Genomic DNA, 12,690 nt, shown 5'->3' with positions numbered 1-12,690 from the left:
CGCCTGACTGTTCTCCTCTGGGTCCCTCTGCCCCCCGGGGTCTCTTCCTTCCTGGATTCTTCTGACGCCGACCCCCCGGACCCTCCTGTCTCCTTGCGCCGGGCTTTAGGACCTGGCTCTCTTTCAGGGCTGCCTACTGCGTCACTTTCCTGTGCATTTGAATTTGGCGCGCGCGCCCAACCTTCCACTTTCCGTCTGACCGTTTCTTCGCTCCCCGATGGAGGTGTGGCCACTCCTGACTCATGCCCTCCCCCCTGTTGTGAGCTGCCAGCGCTTAATCCCTGGCTCCCTTCCTCTTCCCTGCTCTCTGGCGGTGACGCTGGTCCCGATTTCCAACTGCTCTCCTCTGAGTCCCCTCTGGCTCTATCTTGCTGGGGTGTCCCCCTAGGCTCCCCCCTTGCCCTGGCCACTGGTGCTCCTTTCTGTGAATCTTCCGATTCACTGGAAAGACTCGGAGATCTCGGGTCGTCGTCATCACTCATCTTTTCTTCTGCCTCCTCCCCCTCGCTCTCTGTTTCCTCCCTTGCCCTTGCCTCTGCTCCTGAACCCCTGACATCCATCCCCCCCTCGAAGCCCCCCGTTCCCCCCTCCCCTCCTTCCGGTGCGGGAGCTGGGTGCTGCTGTGTCAGAGGGACGAACGCCGGATACAGTTCGCTTCTCGTGGCGGGCCTCCATCTGAAGTCTCCCGGTTCTTCCTCCCTGCTCTCGTCGACGACGGTCACCTCCGCTTCCATCTCTGTGCCGCCGTGCTCGAAACCAGGGTCGTCCCTGAAAACGTCCATGTCCGTCTCTCCCTCACTTCCTCCTGGCGGCGTTGCTCGTCCTGGACCTTCCAGCCACTTCCTGCGCCACTGCTCCTCTGGTCTATCGTCCCACCAAAACGAGGGTTCAGAGGCAGATCCCGAGGGTGACCCCTCTGGGGAACGGGCGTCTCGTATCGGGTCCTCGTCCGAGTCGAACCCCCGGAACGTGCTGGCAGAAAGCGTGGGCGTGAAAAGCCAGTCGTCGAAAAAGTCTGCTGGCATTGGTCTATGTGGGAAGAGGGCATGAAACTCGTCTTTGAGCAGAGGTTCGTCCAAGGCGTAGCCCGGCACCCAGCTGTTCGCACTGGCCGGGGTGCCCTCCTTGGCGAGAAGGTATTCTACCCCCTCTTCCCCCCATCTGGAGTCCAAAATCTCCGTGACTTCGTTGACGCGCTCCTCCTGTGCCACTCCCGCGTGCCCGGTTCTTTCTCTGAGCGGACTCGGTGCCGTTCCGGGTTCCTGAAACCTGTGCGGTGCCTTGTAGGGAGTGAGCACCGATCTGTGGAACACCGGATGCATTCTGGAACCCTCCGGAAGCGCCAGCCTGAAAGCCACCGGGTTGACCTGCTCTTCGACTTGGTAGGGCCCCAGTTGCTTATGCCCCAGCTTCTTCTTGGCCAACGACCTGGCCGGCACTGCGTGGGCTGCTAACCAGACCCAGTCCCCCACATGGATCTCTTCGCCAACCCTTCTGTGTTTGTCCGCCTGCACCTTGTATGCATGTTTGGCCAGCTCCAGGTGCCGCCGCAGCTGATCGTGGACCTCCTGCAACTCCGACGCGAACGCATCTGCTGTCTGCGGCTCCCCCTCCCCCATTCTTTCCAGTCCCGGGAAGGTTCTGGGGTGCCTCCCGTTGTTGGCGAAGAACGGCGTGACCCCCGTGGACACGTGCTTCGTGTTGTTGTAGGCGAACTCGGCGAGCGGCAGGTAATCCACCCACGTCGCAGGCTGTTGATTCGCATAACATCTCAGGTACTGCTGCATGATGGCATTGACCCGCTCCGCTTGCCCGTTGGTCTGCGGGTGTCTCGCCGACGCCAGGTTGATCTTGACGTTCAGGAAGCCCATCAGCTTCTGCCAGAAATTCGAGATGAACTGCCGCCCCCGGTCGGACAGAATAGACCGTGGCAGACCGTGAACCTTGAACACGTGGTCTATGAACAGTTTGGCGGTTTGCTCCGCCGTGGCCACCTTAGCACACGGGATGAAATGTGCCATCTTGGAGAACAAGTCCACCACCACCAGCACGGCCGTCTTGCCCCTCGAGCTGGGCAGATCCGTGACAAAGTCCAGGGCCACTCTCTCCCATGGTTCGACCGGAGTTTGCAGCGGTTCCAACAGTCCGGCCGGCGGTCTGTGCACTGGTTTGGCCCTCTGGCAGGTGTCACACCTCGCCACGTAGTCCGCGACCTCCCCTCTCATTCCGGGCCACCAGAAGTCCCTGGCGACTAATTCCACCGTCTTCTCCTTGCCGAAGTGCCCGGCAGTGGGCGCGTCGTGCAGCTGCTGCAGTACCTTGGCGCGAAGTTCGTCTCCCGGCACGTAGATGGCCCCTTTACGGATGAGCAATCCATCTCTCAGCTGGAACTCATCGGTCGCTGCCGTGCCCCTTTGCACCTCTGCCATCTTTGCTTGCGCGAAGGAGTCATCCTGCAACGCTCGTCGCACCGCCTCCAGGTCCACTGTTGCCGCAGCGCACGCCCACACTGTTGGTGCGAAGATGTGCATGGCGGCCGCTGGCGTGGCGTCCTCCAGATACTGTGGCTTACGGGAGAGAGCGTCCGCCATGATGTTGGTGTCCCCCGGGACATACTCTATTCGGAAGTCGAAGTTCGCAAAGAACTCAGCCCAACGTATCTGCCTCTGGTTCAGGAACTGTGCCGTGCGCCAGTGCTCCAGATTCTTGTGGTCCGTGCAGACCTGCACCGTGTGCTTGGCGCCGATCAGGAAGTGCCTCCACGCTTTGAACGCTGCATGAATGGCCAGCAACTCCCTGTCCCAGATGGTGTAGTTCTGTTCGGACTTGCTGAGCTTCCTGGAGTAAAACGCTCCCGGACGCCAAACCCCCTGCGGGTCTTTCTGCAGCAGGACTGCTCCCACGGCTCTGTCCGAGGCGTCTGTCTCGACCCTCATCGGCCTGCTGGGGTCGACATGCAGCAGCTGCTCTTCCGACGCGAAGAGACGTTTGAGTGCCTGAAAGGACTGCTCCGCCTGCTCTGTCCAGATGAACTTCTTTTTCTTGGAGCTAAGCGTGTCCGTGATGGCCGCTGTCTGCATAGCGAAGCCTTTGATAAACCTGCGATAGAAGTTCGCGAAGCCGACAAACCGTTGGACCTCTGTTTCCTCCCTTGCCCTTGCCTCTGCTCCTGAACCCCTGACAATTATTATTCAGTTTTTTTTATTTTATCATTTTATTTCCATACACTCCAAACATTTTCAATACATACAATACTGGGATTATACAAACTCCTTGGACTCTCCCCCACCCCCCACCCCCCGTTTCCATATTTTGCCATCTTTTCTTGCATGTAATTACAATGATTCGTTCTATTCCATTTCCTTATTTGCTACTTTGGCTTCATCAATGTTATATCAATCCTGCCTGTGGAAAACCATCTAATTCGATTTTAATTTGATCCCGATTTGTTTTTAGGAGGTAATTTAATTATTGTTTGATTTTATACTAATGTTATATATTTGATGTTAGCTGCCCTAAGACCGGTTTCGGCCAGGGAGGGCGGGATACAATTATTATTATTATTATTATTATTATTATTATTATTATTATTATTATTATTATTATTTCTAAATATGTATCTTTAAGGTATTCAATAAATTTTTCCCATTCTTGTTTAATTTTTTTATATATATAAATAGTTTTTATTAAGTTTTAGCATTTTATATTCAACACAAACATCATTCTTGCAGACAGCATACATGAATCCCAATCTCCCCCAGCTTCCCTCTTCTGGTTTTTTAAATATTTACTTCTCCTGCCTATCTCATTCTCCCTTAATTTTGCCATCTTTGAACTAACGATGGTTATATCCTTAAGGTTTTTGCACCATGCTTTTTCACATTTCATCTTCATTATTTTCCCCATTTTGTCCTTTTAACTTTTTTCTTTGCTTAAATTTCCTATCATCTTGATGTCTGATCTTCACAGTCATTTTGATAATCCACTCTTCTTTTGTTGGGACCTTCTCTTCCTTCCACATCCGGGCTAAGAACATTCTGGCATAAATAGAATACACTGTCTTTTTAGATCTCTTGGTATTTCTTCACCCGTTAAACCTATTAGAAAGGCTTCTGTTTTTTACACAAATGTTCTCCCCCCCCAGTTAATTATACAGTGGTACCTTGGTTCTCAAACTGAATGTGTTCCAAAACCAAGGTGCACTTTGTTGGGAAACTGCCAGGGAGATAACGTCCATCATGGCCCCCAAGCCGGAGTTCGGAGATTCCATCGGCCTCCCGTAGTCACGCAGATCCAACAGTTAGGGGCACAAAGCCTTTGGAAATTCCTAGCCACATTCCTAGGCTGGTGCACCCTCTTTCAGCAGAAAGCACAGTCAAAAGCTTGCACCGCAGAAGAGCAGAAGAGCATTATTTACAGACTTTATTTAGTGTTGAACAGAACAAAAGAAAACATGACCGTTCTGTGTCAGCATCTCTGGCCGTCTGACAAAAACGAAAGGAATATCAGAACATAAACATCCTGTGAATAGGACATGCGCAGACTCTGTGACTCCCAAAGCCTGCTCCCTTTAAGGTGGAACGGAAATATCCTAACACACTTTCCCATAGAAAGTCATGCAAAACGGATTAATCCGTACCAGACTTTGAAAAATAATCCCTAAAACAGCCATTTAACATGAATTTTACTATCTAACGAGACCACTGATCCCTAAAATGAAAGCAGTCATCCATGTACTGTACTCTAAAATAAATACAACAGTCTTGTAAATGATAAAAATGAAAATTATTTTTTTTCCTCACCTGCACTGATGATAGTCATTGTTCGGATGGGGACCGGGGCTTCTATCCGTTTCTGCAATCACACAATCAATCAATCAATCAATCAATCAGTAACTAAACTGGGATCCGCACAGTCGCAAAAACAAATGAACCAAAAAAGCCTCCGAAACAAAAACACCACATAAATTGCAAAAACCAAAGCACCAAACTTAATCTGTTCCCGAAGTCTGTTTGATTGGTGCAGGCGTGTGGGATGTGGAACTTAACAGGTTAAGTTGTTCCCATGATGCCTCAGCATTCTGACGTCAGTTTTGGAAGCTTGGGAGGAGCTTGGGAGGAGTTTGTCATTCTCACTCTATGCTGTGAGGGGAAAAGAGCAGTCCTATAATGGCTGCAAGCAGTCCTGGTTCTTCCGGAGATTTGTTGGAATAAACAACTGTAAATAGACAAACCGGTACTGTGTGTGTTTGTCTGGAAGCTGAGCCAAGATACTTGACAGTTTTACACCGCTGTGTGAAACTCTGCTGAGGCGTGACTGAGAGCTGCGCAAAAGGAAGTGTGCCGGGCGGCCATAAATCGCTAATTGAGAGTCGCAAATCAATCAGCGGGGATCGCGGCTGACCAACAAAGTCCAAGAAGGCGCCCCAGAAAGAATAGCTGACAGCCAAATTTGATGTTTGGCTTCCGAAAAACGCCTGGAAACTGGAACACTTTTTCTGGGTTTTCGGCATTTGGGAACCAAAGCGTTTGAGTAGTAGTAGTAATAATAATAATAATTTGTTTTTGTTTGTATCCCACCCTCGCCGGCCAAGGCTGGGCTCAGAGCAGCTAACATCATAAAAACAACACAACGAGCCTAAAAGCAGACATCAAGTAATTCAAATAAAAATTAATTCAGACAAGTTAAAATCCGGGCAGGTGGCAATTATTAGGGTGGAATTGAGAGTGATTAATAATTGCCAGAATTGAGGAGCATGGAATTTCCCAAAAGGAAAGTGCTGCTTGTCCGTATGAAGAGGATGCCACAATGCTGAACCTTTCTGTATAAAAAACCTTCTGTATAAAGAAACCTGTATAAAAAACATTTGAGAACCAAGGTCTCACTGTCTCACATGACCACTAGGGTGGTTCATAAAAAACACTTTTTTGAAGATGCCTGCTCCCAAGGTCTTATCTTACTACACTAGGGATTATATAGCTATATCTGAAATTTTGTGCATATCAGTTAATATCTCAACCCTCCATGAAAATAGCTGTTTTCTTGGACGTTTTCCTATTTTGTGAAGGCTTTGGAGAAGGCATTTTTAAAAAAAGTTTTTTTAATGAACTGCCCTAAAGACCACCGTATAGGATAGAAAGAGCCTTCTTGACCCTTACATTTCCAGCGTAACTTCAGAGTATTTTTGTACCAAAATGGCACTTTTTCTCTCGCCCTCCATGTCAGAATCAGCCCCACTTTTGCAGACGCCTATTCCAACATGGGGAACACCTTGAAGGAAATGCAAGACGTCCAGGGAGCTCTGCAATGCTACACAAGAGCAATCCAGATAAATCCTGCGTTTGCCGATGCCCACAGCAACCTCGCTTCCATCCATAAGGTAAGCTTTGTGTCTCTGCTAAATCTATTTTAAAAAAAAAAAACTGGGGGGGGCAGCAGGGGAATCTTAGTTTTTACAAAAGGAAAACAACTGGCAAAAGCCGTCCCAAACCGAGATGGGGCACAAAAAGAAAAAGGGGAGAATTGGAATTTATGCTGGAAGTGTGAGGAGGCAGAGGGCACGCCGATACGTTTATGGTGGGGCTACAGAAACGTTAAAAAATTCATGAGGAAATAAAAAAGATGATCAGAATTAATTTAGAGGGGAAAACCAGAGGCATATTTACTGAGTATAAGAGGTAAAGAAATACCACAAGATGGGAAGATATTATTCTTATACGCGACAGCTGCAGCAAGGCTACTCCTTGCACAAAACTGGAACAGGAAATATATACCCACAAAGGATGACTGGATAAAGAAACTAATTGAATTTATAGAACTGGCAAGGTCAAGTGCAGTAATAAGGTACCAATCAAACTGGAAAATAAAAATATAATGGAAATGGTTTGAAGATTATGTGTTCAAGTACTGCTCAAAAACTAACATGTTGATATGTTTGGTTTAATGTTTGTAAATCTGGTTTATAATAATAATAAATAGTAAGTTAAAAGAGTTAAGAAATATAAATTTAGATAAAAATTGCAATGTGAATGTGAGTGAAGGAAGTCACGTGGGTATTTGGGTAAATGCTGAGTTGTGTATAGGGTTAGATGTGGGGAATCCATATATGTAATGTATAGTGTTGAAAATGTACGGCAACTAGCATGTAAAATGAAATCAAAAATAAATAAATAAATAGGGGGGAAATAAAAATGGCAATGTGAAATATTATATAGGAGGGTGAGGGGCGGTGGAGGGAAGCCACAAGGGTGGTTTTAATGTCTGAAATTTTGGGTGGTAGGGTAATACGAATTTTGTTTTGTGTCTATGTGTTTGTTTGTAAATAATTTTTTTAAAAGGAAAATGAAAAAAATTGCTATTTTTACTTTGAAATAAAAATGGGGGGGGAGGTCTTATACGGGTGATTGGGTGGGTGAATGGCTCATTTTCTTAAATTTGAGCCCCCCCAAATAGAGGGTGGCTTATATAGACGGAAAGTATGGTGGAGTTCCACACCCAAAAATCTCATTGTGACTTCCAATCACCCCTACGTCACATTTCCGATGGCGCACTTTTGCTCGTCTCTCCTAGATCTCAAAATGCATTGGTTTTGTCATATTTCCTGCTGTCCTTTGTCAATCCACACCTGCCAAAGAATTTAAATTTTCCCAACATTTTTTTTTAGACCACACATGTCCAGCGTGTGGCCGGGGAGCGTAACCTGGTTTACTTACTGGGGCAACCCCCCCCCCCCCAAATGCTCAACAACTTCAATCCTAAAAAGAGCTCAACAACCTTGGGGTTAAATCCTAAAACAGCTCAACAAATTTGCCCCGCCCTCATGTCAAATCTGGCCCTCTTTGGGAAAATTTGGGCACCCCTGTAAATTTAGACAATACAGTCCTATCTCGGGTTAAATATGCTTCAGGATGAATATTTTTGGGTTGCGCTCCGCAGTGACCCAGAAGTAACGGAGCACGTTACTTGCGGGTTTCGCCGCATGCACAGACCCTCAAAATGATGTCATGCGCAGAAGCGGCGAATTGCGACGTGCAGATGCGGGTTGCATTCGCTTCAGGATGCGAACGGGGCTCCGGAACGGATCCCATTCACATCCAGAGGTACCACTGTACTCTGCAAGTGTCCTGTTCTCTATGAAATGTTTCTTCCAAAACCTCTCGTAATTCTGCCTGTATTATAATCTTGCTAATTCTGCGTATTTTAGCCTTTTTGCTAGCTACGCCAACTTAGTAGGGATGGGATTCTCCTTTCCATCCTTTGTCTGTTAAGATTCTCGCTGCGGCTATTGTAGACACTGTGACTTGCCATTGTTTTATAACCATTTATTGTAACATTTATTCTATGATCAATTACAATAATCATTCATTGTAATATTCATTTATTGTACGATTAATTACAATTTATTGTAATTGTTAAGAGTAGGTTTCTATTGAATTTTTACATGCTGATACTCAATATTATTCTATAGCATGGGGAGGCAAACTACGGCCCCATGGCCTTCTCAATCTAGCCGGGAGTCGGCATGTTTTGACACGAGTATAATGTGTCCTTTTATTTAAAATGCACCTCTGGGTTATTTGTGGGACATAGGAATGCGTTCCTTTTTCCCCCTCCCCAAAATCTAGTCTGGCCCCCACAAGGTCTAAGGGACAGTGGACGGCCCCCTGCTGAAAAAGTTTGCCGACCCCTGTTCTATTCCAATGATTGTTGAATGTTACTTTATAAGTCTACCAGGTGTGGATCATCGTGCCTTCTGTCTGTTCTTCATCTTTGGTTTTGATGGTTGAGAAAAAAAGCTAGTGGCAATTGCTGAAATATCCCTCCCTTTCTAGGATTCCGGAAACATCCCAGAGGCAATTGCTTCGTATCGCACCGCCTTGAAACTGAAGCCGGATTTTCCTGACGCTTACTGCAACCTGGCGCACTGTTTGCAGGTGAGGCAGAGTTTTAAGGGCCAACACTCCCAGGGTTTCCGGCATTTGGGAACCGAGGCGTTTGAGTCCCAAGGTACCACGGTAATGGTAAAAGCGTCACCTAATTCAGGAATTGTCCAATGTCACTTTAGAGACCAACTCAGTTTGTTCTGTGTCTAAGCTTTCATGTGCAGGCAGACTTATTCAGATACACTGAAGCGGAAGTCCCCACACCCTGATATTTAGAGGGAGGGTGGGGTGGGGCGGGGTATTTCTCTGAACGGTAGTAGGACTCAATCGGTATGGTCAACCTGTGGACGACTGTGTCTCATTACATATCCTAAAACTATTTCAGGTCATCTGCGTACCATCCCTTGTTTTTTCAGTCATTCACAGTTGCCAGCAGGTGGACCATACCCATTGACTCCTACTACCCTTCGGAGAAAAACCCCAACTCACCCTCCCACTATATATCAGGGTCTGGGGGCTTCTCCTTACTCTTATATAGCAGGGTCTGGGGACTTCCGCTTCAGTGTATCTGAAGAAGTGTGCATGCACACAAAAGCTTATATCAGGCATCCCCAACCTGCGCCCCCCCCCGATGTTTTGGCCTACAACTCCCATGATCCCTAGCTAACAGGACCAGTGGTCGGGGATGATGGGAATTGTAGTCTAAAACATCTGGAGGGCCGAAGGCTTGGGGTGCCTGGCTTATACCAAGAACAAACTTTGTTGGTCTCTAAGGCACTACTGGACAATTTTTATATATATTTTGACTTCATCAGACCAATACGGCTACCTACCTGAATCTAGAACCCTGGTTTTCTTTGCCCCCTTTCAGATCGTCTGTGATTGGACCGATTACGACGAGAGAATGAAGAAGCTTGTCAGTATTGTGGCTGACCAGCTGGAGAAGAACCGGCTCCCTTCGGTGCACCCGCATCACAGCATGCTGTATCCACTGTCTCACGGCTTCCGAAAGGCTATTGCCGAGAGACATGGGAACCTTTGCCTGGACAAGGTGGGTCTATGCTGTGAAGAGGTGTGCGCCGCTCCGTTCCGTCAGAGTTTGAATGCTTTCATGTTGGCTTTGGATATATAATAATATATAATAATTTATTATTTCTACCCTGCCCATCTGTCTGGGTATCCTCAGCCACTCTGGGTGGCTGCCAACCAAATATTAAAAACACAAGACAGCATTAAATATTTAAAAACTTCCCTAAACAGGGCTGCCTTCAGATGTCTTTTAAAAGTGAGATAATTGCTTATTTCTTTGACATCTGATGGAAGGGCGTTCCACAGGGCGGCCGTCACCACGAGAAGGCCCTCTGCCTGCTTCCCTGTAACTTGGCTTCTTGCAGGGAGGGAAGCGCCAGAAGGCCCTCGGGAGAGGGACCCCGGTGTCCGGGGTGGAGATGCTCCTTCAGGTCTACTGGGCCAAGGCCATTGAGGGCTTTCAAGGTCAGCACCGACACTATGAATTGTGCTTGGAAACGTACTGGGAGCCAAAGCAGATCTCTTGGGACCGGTGGTATGTGGTCTCAGTCAGACTGGATTTAAATCCTTTATTTTACAGAAAGGTTTGATCTTGCTGGCATCCTCTTAATATTGACAACCAGAGGAAAGTTTCATCTGCTGGGCTGTTTAGGGCTTTCAAGGTCAGCACCAACACTTTGAATTGTGCCCGGAAACGTACTGGGAGTCAATGCAGGTCTTTCAAGACTGGTGTTATGTGGTCTCTGCGGCTGTTCACGGCCCCCAGTCTGGCTACCACATTCTGGATTAATTGCAGTAAGGTAGCCCCACATAGAGCGCATTGCAGTCGTCCAAGCTGGAGATAACAAGAGCATGCGCCACTCTGGCAAGAGAGTCCGTGGGCAGGGAGGGTCTTATCCTGCATCCCAGATAGAGCTGCCCTGGACACAGAACAGACCTGTGCCTCCATGGGTCCAAAATGACCCCCAGACTGTGCAGCTGGTCCTTCAGGGGCACAGTTGCCCCGTTCAGGACCAGGGAGTCCCCCCCACCCACCCACACACCACAGAACTTCAGTCTTGTCAGGATTCAACCTCAACCAGTTAGCTGCCATCCATCCTCCAACCGCCTCGAGGCATCCGCGCAGGAACTCCACCGCCTTTGCCGGCTCTGATTTGAAAGAGAGGTAGAGCTCTCTATCAGGCTTCCTCAACCTTGGCCCTCCTGATGCTTTTGGCCTACAGCTCCATGGTCCCTAGCTAGCAGGTCTAGTGGTCAGGGATGATGGGCACTGTAGTTTGAAAACAGCTGGAGGGCCAAGGTTTAGGAAGCCTGCTCTGTATTGGCGCCAATGGCTGTTAAGCGAAAAAATTCCTGGGTGAGTGACTCCTTGACAGCCTAGCTCACCGGGGCACTTGTCCCCCATGGGTCCATGCTGTCAGTAAAAGGAGGAAGTCCCAGTCCGGTAATTTGGAGCAAAACAGTGGTCAGTAGACCATGATTCTTACTGTTGCACCACAGGTCTGCCCAGGAGTAAGAACCCCGAGCATGGGGCAATGTCAACTTTTAAAACTTCCTTCTTCCCCCCAGAATACACTTCAAGCAGCATCGTTGATACATCATCACTACATCACTAGCACATCACAAATGAGGAGGGGTATACAAGGGTTATGCATTCACTATGAGGTCCCTTTATCAGACCCCTTAAATCTCCATCACTGAAAGAACAATAAAACTCTTGACACGTCCTTTCCCACTGGACTTGTCTGGAGATGGGCATTCAGAACACCTGCCTTGCTAAACTGCCTTGGCAGATGTCTATGGTTGCCCCCTTGGTCCCTCCCTCGGTGGGGTGCCGTGTATGTGCTCTCAGGCTTGGGGAATTCTGGCGGGATGCCCTGTTCCTGCTGCCTACATGACTTCCTGCTTCTTGGCTCATGGAGGGAGGTGGAGCCCAAATTCGTTCAAATGGCGGAATGAGGAGAGTCGGTTAAAGCATAGATTTTCTGCGTGTCTTTCTTGGGCTGTCAAGTCAAAGGTATGTATATTTGTAACATTGGAACAACTTCAAAGATGTGGCCTCATGTCCCCCACCCCCATGTCATTTCCGTAACCCGGCTTTCTTGAATCCCCTTGCTAGATCAACGTGCTCCACAAGCCGCCTTACGAGCACCCCAAGGACCTGAAAGGCAGTGAGGGCCGGCTCCGCGTTGGCTACCTGAGCTCTGACTTTGGGAACCACCCCACCTCCCATCTCATGCAGTCAATCCCAGGCATGCACAATTCGGACAAATTTGAGGTGAGGTGCACAAGAGGGCAGCTGTGTGAGTAGCTCAGGCGGCAGAGCGCTGAGACTCTGAATCTTGGGGTCATGGGTACGAGCCCCACGTTGGGCCAAACGAATGAATACAGCCTAGGACCGCCTCTCCACGGAGGATCTAACAGTCTGCAAATAAAAAAATGTTAGAGGTCCTGGGCTTCAGGGAGATTAGGCTGGCCTCGACCAGGGCCAGGGCCTTTTCAGCCTTGGCCCCGGCCTGGTGGAACTCTCTGCCACAAGAGATCAGGACCCTGTGGGATCTGACATCTTTCTGCAGGGCCTGTAAGATGGAGTTGTTCCGCCGGGCCTTTGGTTCAACCTGACTCCCCTTCTCTTTTTGTGTAAGGACTAGTATGAAAGAGGCCTCCCAGTGTTCTCACAGGCCCATATAAGAGTTGGGCCTGATGAGCGTTTACTGTTCCCAACCCTAATCCTGCGGAAAGCCATCTAATTGGATTTGAATTTGATCCTGGCTTGTTT

General features: G+C 48.4%; 1 protein-coding gene across 1 annotated transcript in view; it reads left to right on the top strand.

The window, feature by feature from the left end:
- LOC308578057 (uncharacterized protein) overlaps positions 1-12,259 on the top strand; it is a gene marked incomplete at its 5' end in the record, with an annotated part of 46,909 nt that extends 34,650 nt beyond the window's left edge. The window contains 4 exons of the mRNA XM_081178341.1: positions 6,226-6,379; positions 8,832-8,933; positions 9,754-9,933; positions 12,031-12,259. Coding sequence (XP_081034467.1) covers positions 6,226-6,379; positions 8,832-8,933; positions 9,754-9,933; positions 12,031-12,222 — 628 coding nt within the window. The remainder of the gene's footprint in view (positions 1-6,225; positions 6,380-8,831; positions 8,934-9,753; positions 9,934-12,030) is intronic.
- Between the last annotated feature and the right edge of the window lie 431 nt (positions 12,260-12,690).

Source organism: Podarcis bocagei (genome assembly GCF_964188305.1).
Source record: "Podarcis bocagei genome assembly, chromosome: W".
Lineage (NCBI taxonomy): Eukaryota > Metazoa > Chordata > Lepidosauria > Squamata > Lacertidae > Podarcis > Podarcis bocagei.
This window is presented reverse-complemented; position numbering and strand designations above follow the sequence as displayed.